The following is a 20,469-nucleotide window of genomic DNA, read 5'->3' as shown; positions in this document are numbered from 1 at the left end:
ACTTACCTAGCTTAATTCTTTCTTCTTCTCTCTTTGTTTATGGACCTCAGGTCGAATGCAATAGTTTTATATATCATACAAATACCAATCCGAACGTATAATTCAAGTTTTCTGATATTCGGAACTGACGTTACCTAAATCAACGTCCGAATCTTATTTCGCAGTATTTTCAATGCACCATTATCGTGCTTCTCTCTGTGATTTCTTGTTTTAATACCATTAAAACAAATCTGTGATCCAGCTTCAAAATGATTTCAAATAATACAAAGTGTCATTATAGAAACATGAAGAAAATTTTCTTGTATCTATTATCGTGGTTTCAGAATTGAATATCGATTACCTGAATTATTCGTTGATATGTTTTATTTTTATTTTTTAATTGGCAATAGAACCAAATTGTTGATATACATAAAATTTCAATCAAGCGGTTCGCGGATATATATTCTCAAACTTATATCCAACAAACAGGTACAATTTTCCGTTTCCTCCAATAAAAATTGGAAGAAAGAAGAAACAAAACAAAATAAACAAATAAAAAAGAAGTTCAGTTGTCTGTCGAGTTAAATTATGGCAACAGATTTTTTTCTGTCCAAGTGTGCTCGTGCATATACACATACACACACACACGCGCGCGCGCACACACTCACACAAACAAAGAAAAAACTTGCAAAGGGAGAAGCAAGTCGTTGTTATTTGGTTGTAAATATAGCGTATATTATTATTATTATTATTATTATTATTATTACTACTACTACTACTACTATTAACTTTTTTCACAGTTATTAATTATCAAATAATTATTACAACTATGATTATAATGATTAATATTGAATATTATTCAATAGCTTTAGACGTTTAATATTTATCGATATAATATTAATAATAATAATAATTAACAAATCCTACATTACATTTAGAGATTCATATTTGTATATACATAATATGTATATATTATTATATATTATATATACTTTTTTTTTGCCGCTACTTTGGATTTTATAAAAATCCGAAGGTTGTTTTCGTTGGTTTTTTTTTTTTTTATTTTGTATGGCCTGAATTTTATGCGTTTTATTTTTATGTTTATTAAATTATTACTGAATTTATTGTACATTGAATGGGCCGTGATCATTTAACATTGTAAAACCCGGTGATCAGAATTGAAATTTTTTTTTTCTCTTGTACCATTGGAGAAGTTACAAAAAAATTACTTTCTGAAAATAGTCAACACGTACTTTATTTTTGTTTCCGTTTCATTTAGCATTGATAGATGCTCATTGAGTTTTCTTTTGAACTCTGCTCGTTGTTGATTGTAAGAAATTTTGCAAAAATGTGGCTTCCTGTTGATTCGTAACGAGGCAATTTAGTAAGCGTTCAATAAGGTAACAGCTAGGTATTTGTATACGTACATACATACTATCTAAAAAAAAAAAAATAATAAATACTTGTGTAATTTGTAGAATAAAAATGAATAGAAGAATATATTGATTAGATAAAAAACGAGGACGAATTCTTGCATAATAACGCAGATATTTTTCGTATTGAGATGTACCAAGGTAAAAAAAGAAAATGAAAAAAAAGTAAAGAGGTGAAAGAAAATCAAAAGGACTGGCAAATGTTGCGGGGAATGAATTTTTAATACTTAAAGCTTTAGATGCGAGCAAATAATTAATTATTACATACCTACCCGTTACGTATAAAGAAATTTGAAAGTGAATGACGAGAAAAGAGAAAGAGCAAATTGAATAAGAAAAAAAAACATTCAAATAAAAGTTCATAGGTGTATAATATGACAACAATGAATTGTTATTGTAAGACTCTAGTTAGTGATCTTAAAATTGGGTGAAGAAAAGAAAGAAAAAATAAAGCAGACAATGAAAAGTAATTTGTCCATCGGGCAATTCATGCTGGAAGAATAATTTTATTATTCTGTACCATATCGTGTATAAATATAAACATACTAACTGTAATTATAAGTATGTCTCACTATTATATACACGCTAATTAAAAATAATCTAAATACTTTCACGAACGTTTACATATATAAGTATAAAGTATTTTTATTCGCAGTAAAAATGCGGTTTACGATCTAGAGGCAAGTGATGAAAAACAAATGGAAAACAATATATAGAGAGAAAATATACATGCATGTTCTCAACTTTGTCAGTTTTTCCTTTTCAATACTGAAAAAGGAATGAAAAAATCAAATCCCAGCCGCGCGGAACTAAAACTGTGTAACTTAGGCGACAGACACGGAGAGAATATTATGACGAATAAGTATCATCTAATCAACACTTCTGTTGAAATAATTTCTTACGAATATAAACTTTTACCACCCACATACGTATATTACAAATGTTGCCTCTAGTTTGTGGATTTTCTATATATTTTTCTCCATTTTGTCTTTGGTTTTACGCGCATCCTTCATCTCTTACCCAATCTAAAGAAGCTTGTATATTTTTGCGTCTCTTGTTTTTACATAATGTGCACATATAATACCTATAATAATTATTTATAAATAAAAGAAATTACGAAACGTTCGGGTATAGTACTTCTGAAAAAGAATTTTTCAGTGCCTCGGCCAGCCTATTAATTTAATAATATACATTTTAGTTGATAGAAATTGACTCTGCTATGTAAATTGTAGCATTATTTTTTTCCTTTTATCTACTACTGAAATTCGGCAACAATACTGTCCTGAAATATATTTACTTTCCACTTTTTACGTCATCAATGACCAAATTAATTTACATTTACAATTTAGAGGTAAGAGTAGTACTAAGAAAATAATCTCTATACATTTAATATTGCATGTCTGGTCTCTATCGCCTAAAACATCTTTTCAACTTCTCTGACGACGTACAAGTAGATACGTGCGCAAAGAATACGATAATCATATATCAAAGTCGGTGAGCATCGTATGACGTGTCAAAAAAATTGTGGGATCATTTGACTCGTATTCATATAATGTACTATTTCAGTCAATTATCAGTACGTTTTACGAATCCTCAAAAATTTTCGTAAAAATTTGTGTCATACTACGGACCATTTATCTTCTCTCAACTTCTAAAATACTTTTAAATACCAGAATTCGAACAAAGAATTTTTACCCAATTCATTGGTATTCATAACTCGATGATTTTTTTTTTGGTTCTATCAATTAATTCTCAAATATAGAATAACGTACGTATCAATACAAAAAATATTTTCACCTGGGCATGATGATCGGTCTTGGCCTTCTTATCGCTAGTCATTTTATTCTTAACGTATAACAAAATTAGATTTACAGTACATAGAAAAATAATTCCATTTTATGCAATATTCATTTCTTAAGCTTCATCAATTTTTGTAACTACAATGATAAAAATCTCGTATATACATATATGTATATATAATATGAATATCTTTACACAATTTGATTCAATATTTAAGTGTAAAATGCAAGTTCTGTATAGATCAGTGGATAAAATTTTTTCCTAAGATCGAAAATATTACGAAAAAAAATCTTCATCCGACTCGTCAGATGTGAAAGTTAACCTGCTAGAATTGACCGATTTTTTTGTGCTTGTTCCACTGTCATCCGGTAAATCTAATGCAAAACTATCGCTATCTCTTTTACGACTAGTTGACGGTCTGCTGTTTGTGGCAGAATTGCTGTATCTCGAAGTGCTGACGTTATTAGACTTCTGCTCATGCTTAGTTGTCTCCTTCTCAGATGCATCGCTGTCGTCAGTCTGTGCCTGGAATACTTCCTCGTCCTTGGGCTCGGCCTTATCGCGCGTCTTGCTCTGCAGCTCCCTGATCTTTGCCTTCTTTAAATTCAAAACAATTATGAATTTGGAATACAAGTCCTTCTCCATTTCATTCTTCAGCGTGACCGTTTCCTCTAGTTTCTCTTCCACCCGTTGTCGCGATGTCTTCACCTCCCTGACTTCTGTCTCCAGACGCTCGACCGAGCTTTCCAGCTGCCTGTTGCGCAGCACAAACTTCTTCAGTATATCTGGAAAGACTTGAGCCGAGGGCGTAGATTTGACGCCGATCAGTCCCTGGTTCCAAGTACCTCGCTTCCATCTGAGCTTTGAATCTTTGAAAAAGAATTGGACACTCTCGTCGCGACCCGACAAGGCCTCACGTGTTCCACTCAAATATTCTATTCGCGTCTTTGACAATTCTTTGGCAAAGTTATCGATTTCCTCGAGTCCCATCTGGAAAATTTTACATTTGCAATTACTTGGCTGAAAGAAACTGCTCTGCTTGTGGAGTGCGTTATCACCTCGCCGATGAACGGACTCGAATCCGAGTCCGGAAATATCGCGATTTTCAATCCTGTATCCAGCCATTCTATGAAAAGCGTCATTAACTGATTTTCATGTTTATTTATCACACAACACGTGCTGATATCCGATTCCCCCATTTCGTCCAGCGGTTGACGTTACTGTACGATGTATGGTAAAAGAGGAATTCTATTTCAAAGGAAACCGATTCGTAGTTCTCTGTAAGTAAGACAATGAATTGTATTGAATTGAATTGAATTTATTAACCAAAATATACATCAAATTGAGGCATCATACAGAGATGCATATAATATCTGTGTTGGGTGGCAATACGGGAAGATAGTTCAGAAAAATATGTACAAAAGCTATGAAAATAGTTCATGCAAAAAAATTCATAATAGGAGGATTGGTTGCACATATTATTGTTGTTAGTTGTTGCTATTATTATTTATCCAGGTATTTACATTTGATTGTACGAAATTTTAGACCATTTACGAAACGCACCGTTTCACTAAGTTATGTCAGACGCACCTATTTTAGGTTACGCTCCGTTAGTTACGTTGTGTCATAGAGTGACATGTGACCCTAATAATATAATCTGATTCAACTCTGCTCTATAATATCATAAAAATATGCTTATCAATTATGTTTTTATTGTAAAATGCTTGCATGCAAATAATCTATCCGCATTCGAAATCATTCGGTATTCAACTTTCGAGCAGTGTTGCGATTTCACGTGTATCCATTTGTCCGGTGTAATCTAAGTACATAAATTAAAACGCGACAAGGAGAAAAATAATTCTTAAGACGAGTTTCAAATTTTCTTTGACCCTTTAAAAATTTCATAACGGTACTTTTATTTTTCTTACTTGTTACAATTAGCGACGAATCGAATTTCTTTAACATTGGCAACGCTGCTTTCAAGTGACGTACACGGATGTGCAGCCGCGCATGTTGCTGTGTTCAAAATTCCGAAACACGGATCAAAGCGTAGATATTTTTATCGTGCGGTGTATGGAAATGAATTTGAGTAAATGCTGAGATACATCAGTGTGTAATTGTAAACCGAGATTCGTCGACTATGATACCACACCGCGGAAAGCCAAGACCGACCAAGTCTGCTCCGAAACACCTTAAAGTCTGGGTGTACATTTTAAAAGTAGTCTCGGGCCTTGCGCGGTGGCAGATCGTGTATGGTGCCAACTTCAGTTCTGGGGAAGTACCGACCGACATAGACTGCCGAATTTTTCTATTCCTCGCCTTCCTTTTCCTAGCTGCGTCCCTGGACGGTAAGTGCACCAATTCGTTTCATAGTGGACTTTGAGAATGGTCAAAATCTCACTACGAGCCTCTCGATTTGATTTGTGTATGTTTTACCATTGCCTCAGTACTATTTCACATTTTTCAAATTTCAATCTATAACTGCTATTTACTTATGATTAAGATGAAAAAAAAAAAAAGAAAAACAACCGATACCGCAAAATTTTTCACTCACTCATTTTTAATTCCGAGGAGTGGTTAAATGGATCAACATCATTTTAAACATACAAAAATTTTTAATTTCCTGAAAACCCTCATTGTGCGATATTATGAAGAATTTGAGTAAATATAACTCGAGACTCCTTGACTCTGATATTACACTATAGGAAGGCCAAGGTCGATCAAGTCAGCTCCGAAGTACCGGAAGGTGTGAGTGTACAGCATGAAACGCGTTCCCCCGAGTGCGATATTGCAATAATTGTTGGGTCTTGCATAGTGGCAGATAGTGTATAGGGCCAGCTCCAATTCCGGGGAAGTTCCGATAAACAGGGAAGTCCCATTTTTTTTAATTCCACTGATTTCATAGTTGATTTTGAGAATCGACGCTGTTTGAGGAGCCTGAAACAAAACACCAGTCGTCGATATGTCGCATAGGGATGTATAAATATACATACAGTTTGAATATTTGATTTAGTCGCGCCTTACGTCACAGAAAGTGACATCGTATCTAAAAACATTGGACAACGCCTTGGATTTGCTTATAACTATTAGAGTCTATCTAGAGTCGAACCCAAAATTTTTAGCATGATATTGAGAATTTCACATTATCTAATAACCTAATAGACGAATTATATACATACGTTAATATTCGGATCACTTACCTTTCCTAGTTCTAATTTTTCGGTGTAACTCAGGTAATTGGCACGGCCGGATTTTTCTGCAAAGTCAAACGCTATCCAGTCTTGTATGCCGTACAAAATCTTACCACCGATGATTTCCCCTTGAAATACTCGTTTGAATCCTGACGAGGATCCATCGTAGGGGGTGAACCATATGTGCTTCAGAGATTCTTTTTGTTCGTAATAATCTCTTCCTATCAGATTCTTCTTCTCCAAAAATCCCATTGTCGCAGACATAACGTTTGTGTTCAGTAACAAATCAATTAAGAGCGCCTCTTCTTTTCTACTGTTTTCACGCGTCTTGTTCTCTACTTGAGATGCTGCTTGATACAAAGAGCGAATCGCTCGAACAGTCTGAATCTGGTACGCCTCGTGCTGAATGTTGAACAAGCTGAAAGAACCGGCAATGATAGGCTTAGCGCACGCAAGTATAGAGTAGATTCAGAAAACGACGATGAAAAAACTGTTCAACTCACGGCTGAGGAGAAGCGTCTGTGATGTTGGTGCTGTTAGCAGTTGTCTTGTTCTGCAAATTCAGGGTGATATATTTTTGGGCATTATTTTCATCCATGCTGAATAGTTTCTCAGTAATGTTCCACAACTCTTCATCAGAAACTGCCATAGGCCAGTTGTAGGTGGGATTTGATTGTCCCTGTCCATTATTTTGGGACGGAGAAGAAATACCATTTGACGGCAGCCCGGAGTTGGGATTTCCAGGTGAAACAAACGTACCCTGAGACCCGGAATTGCCGTTACTTCCAGTATTTCCAGTTGGGTATCCAACGCTAGGTGGAGGCGCAGGTTGCGAACTACCCGAAGAGAAGCTGGGGTAATTCTGCGCAGGGTAATTTGGTGGGAAACTGGAACCACCGCCTCCATTATTCATCGGGGCACCCCCAGATCCCTGGTCATAGTAATTGTTGACTATGTGCGTGGATGTCACATAGCTGCCTTGAGAAGAAGGAGGAACACCGTAGCTGCTCCAGGAATTCTGATGGTAGTGATCGTAGTAGCTGGGAGCTGTTAGTCTGTGAACGGCAGCATTGACGCCGGCATGTATCAGTGCCTCTTTGAAAATATCTCCCGTCTGTCTGCCCGAACTATAAGACTGTTGTCCCGGTAATATCACATAGGTTGGCGCAGGGTTTGGAGGCAGAACGGATCCCTGCTGAGGATATATGTGATTGTGGATCGGTTGTATGTTACCATGCGGGTACGCTGTCTGCGGCTGCAAGTATGTTTGGGTTGGATCATAGTACGCTGGCTGCCTGGGATAGCTGCTTCCTCCGAAAGAAGTTACGTTTCTTCTGAAACCAGGTGCCGGAGCACCGTAGTTTGGTGTTGAATTGCGATGGTTTTGAAAAGGTTGACGGACGACTGAAATTCCCAGATGTTAGTGCAAGGCGTAAACTCGAGACACTTTCGTTTTTATCGCTTTGTGGAAAAAATTGAGTTTTACCTGGGCGAGATGTGGGTCTCGTGATTATTGGGGTTTTCTGTGTCACCGATGTGTGCTTAGGAGGTATAACAAATCCAGGGGGTGGAGGTGTCAGAGGTCTATTGTCTGAAATAAATGTACTCATTGTAGAGTTGAAGACAACTAGAGCGACAATTCGTCACATATTTTTAACTAACTAAAATCATTACGGTGGATTGGTGGAGGTGGGACAGTGCCAAATGGTCTCAACGGTGAGTTGTTGGTGTTGCTGCCTGCAATAAATATGCATTCCTAAATATTTTATGGGCTCGGAATCGTTTTTCTGCTAGTTCTTTTGTTTAGCATCATTATTTGCACAGTTTCGTGGAATTATTACCAGATATTACATCTAATTGCATCAACAACGGTAAAATACGATTAAAAAAAAATAATACCAGTATGTCTCGGAGGTGGGACAGTGCCAAATGGCCTCAACGGTGAGTTGTTGGTGTTGCTGCCTGCAACAGGTACGCATTTTTGAATATTTTATAGGTTCGGAATGGTTTTTTTTTTTTTGCTAGTTGTATTTTTATATCGTGATTTGCTCAGTTTAATGGAATAATAGGAAGATCTGCGATTATATCAATATGGAAGATATGATAAGAAGCATAGACATATTAACTGTTAAATGTCTCAAAGATCTGACAGGGGTGAATACCTGGAGTCTCTGGTGAAAGTGCCGACTCCGAGCCACGCGCACAAGTTTTCGTTTGCAGCATTTATCCGCTACGCTCGGGTCGTATAGAAGTTGCGCGTGTTTTGATGTTGGCGGTGTACTCGTAGCTCGGTCACCGTACTTTCATCAAAGACTCCCGATAGATTCATTAGTGAAATGTCGATATTGAACCCTGAAATAATTTTCGCTAATGGTCATTTAAACTTAGCTAACGTTTATTTAGAATATGGTGCGTTTAAGATGAAACGATGATAAAGATCAAGTTGAAGGTAAATTCACAATGAAATCTCACCGTGACTTAATGACGGAGCACTGGCACCTCGAAATGGATCCGATCCCGAGCTTGATGGGCGGTGAACTAACAGAATATTTAATCATATTTTGTCTGTTGTTACAACTCAAGTCTGTGGTGAAACTTTTCATTGAATAGTCAACACGGAGAAGTCCATGACAATTTGACTTAAGTGTTCCTTCCCACATTCCTTCGATTTCATTAATTTTTTTCAATAATTTTTTCACATAGATTTACAGAGTTGTCGGAAATAAAGTTGACGTGAATCTGCTACAGAGCGACCTCGTAAATAGATGTTATTGCATTCGCTTTTGTGAATCCGGACTGCCACGGACCGTTTATTCTCTGAATGATTTACAACCTTTGAATATTAACCATATGAAGGATTTGGGTATAATCTTAGCTTCAAGAAAGTGTCATTTAATAATCATATTGATTACATCGAAATGGTCTTACTGAAGAAAGTCAACTTTTTAAAGAGATACGCGAAAAAATTCAGAAATAAGGATTCTTATTTATATCGAATATTTTACATCAAACGCTTCACGAGATATAAATCTGAAAGAAATATCCAGTATTTTTTTTGCTCTAAGAAATGTAATAAAAAATCAGTAAAAGAAATCGCAAGGATTTAGGGTCGAACGTGCATCAAGTTGGTATAGAAATTCTCGTATATTTTACGTGTGCCTGGACATTACCTGACGATGAACCAACTCCACGTTCTGAGGTCAGGAACGTGTGTGATGATCCTGAAAAGTAGGAACAACATTTGGTCAAGAATAATGAAACGTATATAATTTCACTTAGAATGCTGGTGATTCATTTTAAATAATTCATAGAATTTAGTTATCCGTTATCCTGCTCTTTTGTAAAAATCAATTTATTTCCAATTTTCAACACGAATATAAGCAAGGTATAACTGCGCATTGATAGTCGTTGCATCATCATCATATCTATGTTTTCGATTTCGTACAAGTTGTTTGCGTATGATGGTTTTGTTACGTCTGCGAGGTTTCACGAAGCCATATCTTGACTGAGAAAAATTCAGAGGTCAGAGATTACGATACGCTTATGCGTCGCTCAAGTTCAATCGTCCGTTTTAAGAGACAAAAATTCTGTATCAGTCAACAAGCTTCAAGGAAAGAATGGATTAGCCATTCTTACGTTTAGCATCGATTCTTCTACATTATATTACCACAATATTACCTGTGTTGTGGTTTGTAGATGGCTTCGAACTAGACCACCAGTTTGTTTTAGAGGTTGAAATTGGGTGAGACGTTTCCTTCTTACGAGACGAACTTCCACCAAACCACGAAGATCCACGGGATGAACTTCCACGAGACGAACTTCCGCGAGACGAACTTCCGCGAGACGAACTTCCACGAGATCCACCCCATTTTGCGTCGATGCCTGCTCAGAGGATATTTTCTTTGTAATATAATTAAATCATTGCATACCGTAGAAGGTGATTCGTAACGATAATCCCTCTTGCAACAATGGTTTGTAAAATCGAGTATACTTACCGAAAGCTACAACGAGCACGACAAAAATTATTATGTGGAATTTCAGTTCCATTTTGTATATAGAGAGCCACTGCTTCTGCTCTGTATTGAATTACCAATTGAACTGAGCTCTAAAGTGCTTACAAGCGGTAGGAGACTCGCCGTTTTCAGCCTACTGATTTAGTTGCCGCTTATCTGTGTATACAGACCACTTCTTCCCAGAAATTCCAAGAACACTGGTTCAAAGGTGACACTCGAAACTGTGAATGAGATGATTCCTTGCCTTTATCGCATCACCGTTTGCGCGTGTATGCGTGTTTCTACAGTATTTCTTTGAAGTGCAATAATCACGTTAAGTGGGGAAATAAACTAACTTACAATTTGTTGGAAATATCTTACTATCTATTCATTCAAATTCATCGAATTTCTCAACAAATTTTCTTCGGTATAAATGTATGCGCAAACTTGCTTAATTGCATGCGTAATATGGCTTTGAGGAAATAATCTTGAGCTTTTCTTATATGTTATACCGTTGTTTTCCAACTTGCTCCATCAGAACTGTGAACAATACACGTCTTTGCATGAGAATTTATCCCCCCCGAAATCTCTTGTCCCTCTATTATGGACCAGATGTTCTGCTATAGACACATAATATACATATCAGAATAGCAACTTATCTGTATGGGGTCCGTAAAAAGGTTCAGTATACATATAGGGCATTCCATTCCAACTTGACCACAATTCAACCCTGAGCCTCTTGATTACATTAATATTTTTGTATCATTTCCGCTTTACCAATTCACATTTTTTTTGCTGTTTCAACTACTATTTACTTATAATTGGGGGGTAATAAAACACGGGGGTATTGAAAAAATTGTCAAGCAATATTTTTCTAATCAAGTAGATCAACGTTGTTTTAAACATACAAATATTTTCTATTTTTTCAGACAACACGAGTCTTGGAATTTATTTACAATGTTTTGACATGTTTTATTATATTTCATGACATATGTTATTTACATGTTACTTTACTGCTATTACCTTCGACTTGTTTTCACTCAACGCTGAGATACCCTGATTAATTTCCAGGCATTGCCAGATATTTCGTCAATGCTTACCACTTGCGAAATATTGATAAAATATGAATCAAAAATTAGCGATGAAAATATCTCGTAATTTATCGGATGAATTATTTCTTACCCAAGGAAGCGGGGACTGTGATCAAAATAATCAAGGCGAGCTTGATTTCTATTTTATTAGCTGATCACTGTAGTTGCACTTTTTAACTGGACACGTTGTTCAATAGTTTACCGATTTTTGGTCAAACGGACCTCTAATACGATCCCTAGCTTCAGTTTACAATTCAACACGTTTGCACATCCTGCAAATTCGTATCTATGACTGTAATCATATTTCCTGTACAATTATTGAGAATGCGACGGTTAAAATAAGGAGAATAAGATATGATTCTTTTGAAACATATGTAAATATATTTTATTTCATGATAATTCGATCCGGAAATTTTATTACCAAATATCCCCTTTCGGTGCACATAACAAAGCTTAAAATTACTTTCGTAAACAAAGCATAATCATTGTATCTTTGACCATACTTGGACTTACAAATTAGGTACTGTTTAGTTAGTCTTTTGATTAAAAAAATAGCAGTCCCGACTTCTATTTTAGCACATGATATAGGTTGTGGAAGTAAAATAAAAAATGTACACAGGATATTTTATTTTATTTATACTGCAGTTTATTTTAATTAAGACCCGGATCTTTACTAATATTATTTTAAATACAAATGTTAGCTGTCCAGCAAACGCTGCGTTCAGAGCTAACTCGCAATACGCACTGCGCCGATCTACCTGCCGGTACGCTACTGCTCAGCCTACACACACACACATACGTACTATACCTACTCTTACCTGTGACATAAACAGAATATACATATACAACTAATATCGACGTTCAATTTATATTTCAACAGCACAATTAGACAGTTATAATTGATTAAACAATATTTTTTCATTTCAGTAATGCGTATCTACGCAGTCACGCCAGCAGTTTTGTCTTCCTTGGCGATAAATCTATCCAGGATAGCTTCGCTAGGATAATCAGGCACGGAGAGTTGCCTGAAGCCCTCGTCGTCGACGAAGCAAATCTCGTGGCCATCCTGAAAGATGAATGGTTCAAACGAGTCCATATTGATTCAAGGTAAACTCACTGCGCTAATGCAATAACATTCGCAAAATTCGAATCCTCGACAAACGATTCTATTTATCAAAACAAAGAAATTACCGGATCGGCAAGAATGACGACAGTAACGCTAGCTTTTCCTGGCGTATCAAGCTTTACAAGATCTGTGAGAATCTTTTGGTTTGCTTCCTTTACAGTCTGATTAAGGCGCAGCAGGTTCTCGTATGGAATTGAAAATGCGATCCGCCCATAACCCTTTGCATGTGTCACCTCAGTCCCTGGAAATCATCCACCACTTTATAGTCCCAAATCTCAGAACTTACGATCTGTGACTGTGTTAAATTAAACCCAGAATGGCCGGCCGTCTCACCAATATCCTCAAACTCAAGCTCGGTCTGATTGTGGCCGAATCCTAATAGAACTTTGCGATCATCTTGCTTGTAGACTCTCAAGCCGAGAATATTCTTCCAATATGCAATTGTACGTTCTAGATTGGAACTGGATAGGGTGACCTTCTCGACCGGATCTGAAAGCGATGACGAGGTGGTAAATATCACAAGTTTATAAGCAGAGAGACATGCTAGACCGATGCGTAAACTAAAAGTAAATCAGATAGTATAAGAATCTGTATCAGGGAAAAATACAGAGCTCTATATTCCCGTTACCTCTATCAGCAGGCTGCGGTTCGTCAATAACGTAGTACTTGTAACCACCCGGTGCTTCAAGCACGAATTTCCCATCCTCCTCTCGCACCGGCCATCCTGAAGACCTTGCTCTTTCAATCGCTTCCTTGGATCTAATCGTTATCCCTTTAAAGTCATTGCCTCTTTCGTAAGAATCAATACCGTAGTTGTACGTCAGTTCGACAACAAAGTGATCGTCCTCAGGCCCGTAGCCGACCATAGTTTTGCTCCAGCGATTGGCGTAGGGCCTATAAATTTGGTAAAAATAAAAATGACGGTGGACAAAGAAATTATCGTACTGAAAATGATAGCGAGGATCGTAATTTATATGAGAAAGAACAATTGATGGAAAAGGAAAGGGACTGTCTTCAGACTAGGTTTATATTTTTTAGTCAACAGCTAACCCGTTGCAAGCAGCTTCGCAACCGTCCGAGAATTCCTCGTGTCTCAGAACCTGGAATACAAAGAGAGAAAAAAAAAAATCAATGCCCATATTTCTGTGTATAGAAAAATGAAATAAAACAAATGTATGGCAGGGTCCTTTCGTCCCTAGTTACGGTACTGTGAAAATTTCAAACGTGATAAAGGGCTGCAGGGTGTTTCGAAATTAATAGAAAACGGATTTAAGATGTGAACGACGCTATAGCGATGAGAAAAAATCTATTTGTATTATATAAAATGTAACTGGTGTGCAATAAGATAATCATAATAATTGACGTATCAAAATTATGTTTTCAACGTTTATGCAATGGCCGTGATTGTAAAATACCTGTAACAATGAATTGATAAATTCTAACCTTCATTCCGAGTATTTCGCGGTAGAATCTTGCAGTCAGTTTACGTTCACCAATTTTGAACACGAAATGAAGGGCGCGAGCGTTTACCATTATTGTTGGTAAAATATTCAATTTAACGATTTCGAATTTATCTTCACAATATTTTCTTCGTGCTTTCGCTTTTCTTCAACAAGATTGACGCACTGGGGAGATACCGGCTCGTCCTTATGACGTGTGAGCGATTTTTCTGGTCTATTCGATCATTTCGACCGCTGACAAGTGGTTTTTCCTCGAGGGTATAATTGCCATTGTTGTTATCGACGAGATGGTTCTAAAGCGCTCAAAGAATTCTAACCACAGTCGAGGTCACCGTTACAGACGTGCTTCATTATGGATATATACATTTACTGAGACAGTGTGTTAATTGCGCTGATATGTAATATCAGTGGTTAATTGTTGTTGAAAACAATCAGATAGAAATACACGTTCCATTTCGTAGACGCGCGTATCTCGTTCTTAATCGCACGTTGTACTAGCTTTTATTAGACAATTAATGCTCGTCTGATATCTTTCGCTGAATCCTTATCGCATGAGAGATTTCGAAATGGGTTTCTAATCTGTAATAAATTCCGATCGTAATCTATTCATGTTGCATAAACTCTCAGCTGTTCGTAATTGCCGCCGTTTCGTTCAGCCCGCAATTCGTAATTGTTCCTGGATGTTTGCAGCTGTTCCCCGGCAAACTTCACGCTTATATTCACTCCGTAATGTCCGAAGGGAAGCTTCGTGAGAAGCTTGAATGGTCCTCGCAAAAAAAACTCCGGAAATTCGCTGTATGATTGATCCGCACACGAAAAAGTAATAATACGTATTTAAATATAATCAGCTTCTTTAACAGTCCAGAATCCCAGCGTTCCGTCGTTCGCGGTAATTCGCTGTCATCTTCACGACGATGATCGAAAACATGCCAAGCATTGGCGGTGCATTACGACGATACCCAACCTAATACAACCCAACTCAACCCGAAAGCCTGAAAGACGCTATTGTCAAGTAGTATGATATACCATACAAAAAATAGTAAAGTTTAATTTTTCACGCTCCACAAAAGCAGCAATGGTGTCCTGCGACGAGATTAAATCCGAGTGGATATCAGTGTCGAGTAACAAAGGAGCGGAAAATGATGACTCGATTATTTTTACCGAGCAATTCGTGAATAAGGTGCAACACTTCAGCTCACAGTACGGAAGTGATAAAAGCATATCCTACACGGCGTACAACATAGCTGGTAACCCGAGCAAGTTTCCCGACTATGGTGATTTTCCTCAGGCATTTGTCATGGTAAGACATCATTTGCCGGTATAATTCTCATCCGCTTAACCTCAGTATCTCTGTAATCTGTTATAATTATTTCTAGAGAACGTACGGCTGCTGGTGGGACAAGGCGCCATCCAGACTAGTTGATTACATGCCGCAGAACAATGACAATGTCGTCTGCCAGGACTACATAGGTATGGAGACCACAACAACAACAATGACGATCCATATTCTTTATTACTGATAATTGAACCCTGTTACAGATGTGGCGTACGATCGTGAGGTTTATCCAATCAGAGTGTCCATATATGAGACTTATAACCCGGGCAGCGTTGTTGGAATTTGGGCTGCCGATAGCAGCGGAAAGTGGAGCCGTCTTTGGAGAGGGCTGCCGCAGGTAGTTTCACACAAGCCAAGGATATTTTCTCCCCCTCTACAGCCATGCTGTTTCAAGACCAAGATGCTTAGACTGGAGTTCAACCACAGTAAGCAGGACTATTACACAGAGCTGGATGCCGTCCTCCTCATCGGCACTTCGGAATTTATTCAACCCCACTTTAGATTCAACAATAAAAACTTGAGCACCTTGCTTCGGCAGCTCAACGACAGTACCCTTGATTGCGATGACGTTTATAATCTGACGCCAGATTATTTACAGACACACAAAGATTTAAGGGAGCTGAAAAACACGTTTTACAAGCACTGTCAACTCTCGAACAGGTATGTGATCCAGTTTTGCACCGTGTTTCTCGTCATTTCCAAACTCGAACTGGCAAACTTTTGATTTTGCAGAAATGTTACGGGTAGGATACACAAGGGGACCATAATTGACAGGCTAGGAACTGACTACCACTGCATACCGCCAATCGAAGAAGCAGTTAGCAGTCTGCACAGGTTTCTCCAGGAAGACTTTCCAAAATTGATGCAGGACATCGATCTTTCAACTTCCTCAAGAAGTGCAGTGGCTGGAAACAAGACTGGGAGTTCGTTACAGTCGGGTGATATTTGCGGCAGTTTTTCTGTGTTGCCCGTAAGCGTTTTTTCCGTTTTAATACATTTCTTAATAGAACAGTAATGAAATAAATTAGCCACAAATTTTTAGTATAATTCAATTACAAGCATTTATTTCACAAACCTGCAGGACGAAGCGGTACTGAAGATTCTTAGAAATCTCGATCTCAGATCTCTCTGTCGCTGTTGTCAAGTTAATCGGCATTTCAACAATATAGCAAGAGATGCACTTCTCTATACCAGCCTAAACTTGAAACCATATTGGTACTGTATTGACACAAGCGCGCTTGAAACGCTGGCCTCGAGGTGCCAATATCTTCAGCGTCTAGATCTCTCCTGGTGCGGCAACTACAACACGATAACATCTAAAGACATTCAGGAATTTCTCACGTCCAGCGGAAATCAGTTGACGCACCTTAGATTCAATTCCTGCCAGTTTGTCAACAATTCCGTGATACTGAAGGTTTCCATGATCTGCCGAAACCTAAAAGGTATTTACGTTTTCATCTCTCAATCGTAAAAGATTAATTGACCGTTATCGTTCGACGCACAGAACTTTGCCTTCGCAACTGCGTGGAGATAACTAAGGACGGATTTTGGCCTCTGGCAAACCTGCAGCAGCTCGAACGTCTCGAACTTTACAGAACGTTGATTCAGACGCCGTCGCTGTGCGCGATTCTTAAGGGAAATCGAGGCATGCGCCACCTGAACCTTGCCGCTTGCGACCACGTTCATAACATGGACGATATCGCGATGGAGGTTGCCTACTCGTGTCCTCACCTCGAAAGCGTTGATTTCTGGAAGAGCCATAGCCTGACGCCCCACGGAGTTAGAGCCCTCGCTCGTTGCACGATGCTTAGAGAGGTCGACTTCGGATGGTGGTTAGTATGAAGGAGAATTTTTTAAAAAACGGGAACTTCGAAGTTTGACTAATTTCAGCCTAGGCATGGGAGCTCCAGGGGAGTCGCTAAGAGCATTGGCTGCGTCCTGTCAGAATCTGGAGAAGGTCTTTCTCGCTGCTCTTCGCGGCCTCACCGATCGTGACCTCGAGCCGTTTTTAGCCTGCTCTAAACTCAGACAGTTGGATTTCCTTGGCGCAAGATCTCTTACTCCCGAAATATGTCTACGATTTTTATTATATTGCACTCAGCTGGAAATGATGGATCTCAGCTTTTGCGAAGGTATAAGCGATATGAAGATACACGAATGGCGTCAGCTTTATCCTCATGTATCTATTAAGCGTAGTTTTCAAGCAAGTGGATCGGTTTTTACATAGTTCATCGATGTTATTGCTCTGTTCGTCCGTTTATCAGTTGCTTTTTTTTTTTGACCATGTCACCTTGCAATAGTCCGAAATTCCCGTCTTTACAACGTATAACCATTGGAGTTTTGTCGGATGGTCTGCTTGGTTTTTTCCCTTGTAGATCAGTTCCATTTTCGGTGACATTTTACATCTTTGCACCAGGAAATCATTTGAAAAACGAATTTTCACTAGCTTGCGAAATCGACTTGGATTAATAAATTTTGGTGGACGAGTGACGATGCGTCGGGGAATATTTTATTAGAAGGTGACTCGAAATTTTTCAGCAAGCAACAACAACCTCTTCCGGTTTATTGTTTTATTCGTATAAAGATTGTTTTATTATTATTTATTATCGTGACATTATTGATAGACGCGAGTATATTTTATAATCGTTAATTTTTATCAAGTCTACACTGTATCTCCTTGAAAAACTTTTCTCTGGGATGATAAGCAATATACATCATCACTATTAAGAATGATTAGGATATTCTACATATTTAGTTCAAATTTGAAGTGTCGAATTGCCGTGGTGTCATATTATCTTCATATTAGCTCACGTTCTTCTAAGCTTGAGATCTTCGTTCGAGTAGATATACCTATGTGAGTACATGCGTATGGAGTAGTGCGTACTTAAGAGCAGAGTTCTTTCCGTCCAAAAGACTGATCAAACATGTGCTTTTTTTCCACTCTTCGAAGCAATCGTTCCTGCATCATGTGACTGAAAAAAGATCCACAGACACGATATAAAATTGTACATATCAAACGCAGCTAATATAATAAATCTGGAAAACAATTGTACCTCTGGGGCCTTAGAAAAAAAAAATATGGTGTCTGTACACTGACAAAACATAAAAATACACTGTGGTATTAATTGAATGATATATCTAAATTATTTCATTTTTGTTACAGGAATTTTTTTATTAGAGGTAACCGTGCCGCAGGATTTCATTGATAATATAAAGGTGGAAGTAAGTGTTAGCCTGTCTGCACTAATGATCAGTATATTGTTCTCATTTGTCATAACCAACAATCCTGGTCACATTATTTACAATCCGTTATTTATTACGAACTTTTCTTTTGTCTGTCTCGAAAAGTGTATGACGTGTTCAGCGAGTGTCCGATTTTCGTTTTCGTAGGCACGTATTGTCTTTTTCTTTGAAGCTCAGTATTAACCCATGAGGGAGTTTGGGGCGGAAACTGAACTTTGCCAGTTTGTAATTGGTCAAGAGGCCTTTCCAACTTCCTAAGAGGGACGTGTTTCAAGGCCTTATGCCAATCTCCGGTGGTCCTGATATCCGCCAAGATTCTTAGCACATGATTAAGTGGCAAACGTTTGCCAGAGCCTGAACCCCATAGCAAGTACTTGTCTAGAGGGAATTTGGCCATTCTCAGACCCTCTTTTTTTGCCTTTGCCAAAGAGAGGGGCTGGTTGTTTGTCTTGTCCACCATTCCGCCTATTATGTAGATGGAGTCCGGTTCGTACTCTGTCATTTCGGTGTTGCAGTGCGGCGTCAAGTAGACCAGCTTCTTTTTGTCATAGAGCTCGGTGTACGAACATTCCTTTATTTCTAGTGGAAAATCAGGCTCGTTGGCATTTGGTACAGATCTGTAAAACTTTTCCATAACTACCGAAAATTTATTTACATTGCAAAAGGTGATGTAAAATGGATCTCGGAGTACGCGATTCTCCGCAAACAAGAAGACGAGCTGTTTGGCGCATTCTGACGACTCGCGCACTGTCATGTGTTTGTCGTATCCGAGGTCTATTATCACTTCAGGACCATGGATCTTGGCCATCATCATACGCGAGTGGTAGAAGCGATTCATCGCTGTGTCGTATATTCGCAGGAAAATTGTGTTTTTAAACAGCCTATACGCCATCTGATCGACTTCTTCCCTCCCATGTTCCTGCAGCTTCTGTTCCCTCTCTATCCTGGCTAGTTCTTTTTTCTTCCTAAAGTTTTCTTGGGTCATTTCAAGCTTGAAGAGGTACATCAGATATCGACTGCAAATTGAAATTGACAAGTTCTTATTTATCTCCGATCATTTTTAATGTAAAAACATATTAAACAAAATTACCTTCTCGCAGATCTCGTTTCATGCCTGATCAATTGCAACCAATGTTGAGGCTTTAGCTCCTTGGGTATCAGTCTGCCGTTCTGTCTCATCACCTCGACTTCGAGCTGGATCACTTTGTAAAGTTTCTCCATCTCCGGGTCCGAGTCCATCATAGCTTGAAGCTGTTCGCCGCTTACAGATATTGTGACATTTTTCTCCAGATTCTCCTGTGTCTCGCCTTCTTCGGATATCTTGCCGACTTTCGTACAAAAACGTCTTTTCGACGTGTGGAGAATATCGCAGGCACTCAGCTGTGCCTCGATCGCCGGCCGGCAATTTCGTCTTGCGGTCCACCTCAGCGGCTTTTTCGTCAATGTCAGACAACGCAGTACTCGATTAAACATATTGGCTAATTTGGAAGTTTTATAGCTATCAAAAAATCAGGATTTTCGATTCATTTGTAGCCAAGTTGAATTTGCCGCATGCACCGCGATTATTTCTTAACCTAACATTCTTTCCAATTTATTACTCCTCTCTAAATATTCCGAATTGACAGCTCTTGATAATCGAGCCAACGTGATTATACTTTTGTAGTTTGGCAGTTTACAAGAAAAGGGTTCGCGAGTTTTAATACTTCGAACGCCTTCGTCTGCTTATTTTGTTTTGTGTAATACGGAAAATCGTTGAAGTGCGTGAAAGCGGACCACGGAGTAGAATACAATTTAAGACACTACGGATCCCGTGAAAAC

At 38.3% G+C, this 20,469-nt stretch overlaps 5 protein-coding genes across 20 annotated transcripts; 1 reads left to right on the top strand and 4 right to left on the bottom strand.

Annotated features, from left to right (window-relative positions):
- Positions 1-1,898: 1,898 nt before the first annotated feature.
- On the bottom strand, positions 1,899-4,938 carry LOC107219453 (DNA repair protein XRCC4). Its single transcript, XM_015657678.2, has 2 exons — positions 4,271-4,938; positions 1,899-4,202 (listed from the first exon to the last, which is right to left on the bottom strand). Exons 1-2 carry the CDS (start codon positions 4,409-4,411, stop codon positions 3,489-3,491), a joined length of 855 nt encoding a protein of 284 aa, XP_015513164.2. The 5' UTR covers positions 4,412-4,938; the 3' UTR covers positions 1,899-3,488.
- Positions 4,939-5,083: 145 nt separating this feature from the next.
- On the bottom strand, positions 5,084-10,602 carry LOC107219473 (endoribonuclease CG2145). 11 transcript variants are annotated; one of them, XM_015657699.2, is made up of 10 exons: positions 10,399-10,602; positions 10,082-10,285; positions 9,574-9,624; positions 8,876-8,941; positions 8,303-8,365; positions 8,066-8,140; positions 7,890-7,994; positions 6,907-7,807; positions 6,413-6,821; positions 5,084-6,149 (listed from the first exon to the last, which is right to left on the bottom strand). In XM_015657699.2, exons 1-10 carry the CDS (start codon positions 10,448-10,450, stop codon positions 5,907-5,909), a joined length of 2,169 nt encoding a protein of 722 aa, XP_015513185.1. In that variant the 5' UTR covers positions 10,451-10,602; the 3' UTR covers positions 5,084-5,906. The 11 variants fall into 11 exon arrangements, with proteins under 11 accessions (XP_015513185.1, XP_015513186.1, XP_046601457.1 ...); XM_015657700.2 differs by having other exon boundaries at positions 8,078-8,140; positions 10,399-10,600; XM_046745501.1 differs by lacking the exon at positions 8,303-8,365 and having other exon boundaries at positions 10,399-10,601.
- Positions 10,603-12,335: 1,733 nt separating this feature from the next.
- On the bottom strand, positions 12,336-14,449 carry LOC107219478 (glyoxalase domain-containing protein 4). Its single transcript, XM_015657713.2, has 6 exons — positions 14,056-14,449; positions 13,663-13,712; positions 13,241-13,506; positions 12,946-13,101; positions 12,678-12,853; positions 12,336-12,552 (listed from the first exon to the last, which is right to left on the bottom strand). The coding sequence occupies exons 1-6, from the start codon at positions 14,143-14,145 to the stop codon at positions 12,424-12,426; spliced, it is 867 nt and encodes a 288-aa protein (XP_015513199.1). The 5' UTR covers positions 14,146-14,449; the 3' UTR covers positions 12,336-12,423.
- On the top strand, positions 12,455-18,538 carry LOC107219477 (F-box/LRR-repeat protein 4). Of its 6 annotated transcripts, none has more exons than XM_046745510.1 (9): positions 12,519-12,593; positions 13,067-13,121; positions 15,143-15,372; positions 15,449-15,542; positions 15,612-16,068; positions 16,141-16,378; positions 16,490-16,850; positions 16,913-17,240; positions 17,299-18,538. In XM_046745510.1, exons 3-9 carry the CDS (start codon positions 15,148-15,150, stop codon positions 17,633-17,635), a joined length of 2,040 nt encoding a protein of 679 aa, XP_046601466.1. In that variant the 5' UTR covers positions 12,519-12,593; positions 13,067-13,121; positions 15,143-15,147; the 3' UTR covers positions 17,636-18,538. The 6 variants fall into 6 exon arrangements, with proteins under 6 accessions (XP_015513194.1, XP_015513193.1, XP_046601466.1 ...); XM_046745513.1 differs by having other exon boundaries at positions 12,570-12,593; positions 15,146-15,372; XM_046745512.1 differs by lacking the exon at positions 12,519-12,593 and adding an exon at positions 14,763-14,892 and having other exon boundaries at positions 13,106-13,121.
- On the bottom strand, positions 17,689-20,430 carry LOC107219460 (mitochondrial ribonuclease P protein 1 homolog). The gene is made up of 2 exons (XM_015657684.2): positions 19,742-20,430; positions 17,689-19,667 (listed from the first exon to the last, which is right to left on the bottom strand). The coding sequence occupies exons 1-2, from the start codon at positions 20,122-20,124 to the stop codon at positions 18,725-18,727; spliced, it is 1,326 nt and encodes a 441-aa protein (XP_015513170.1). The 5' UTR covers positions 20,125-20,430; the 3' UTR covers positions 17,689-18,724.
- Between the last annotated feature and the right edge of the window lie 39 nt (positions 20,431-20,469).

This window comes from Neodiprion lecontei, chromosome 7, assembly GCF_021901455.1.
Source record: "Neodiprion lecontei isolate iyNeoLeco1 chromosome 7, iyNeoLeco1.1, whole genome shotgun sequence".
In the NCBI taxonomy this organism is placed as follows: Eukaryota; Metazoa; Arthropoda; class Insecta; order Hymenoptera; family Diprionidae; genus Neodiprion; species Neodiprion lecontei.
Note: the sequence above shows the minus strand (reverse complement) of the source record. Positions and strands in the feature narration are given on the sequence as shown.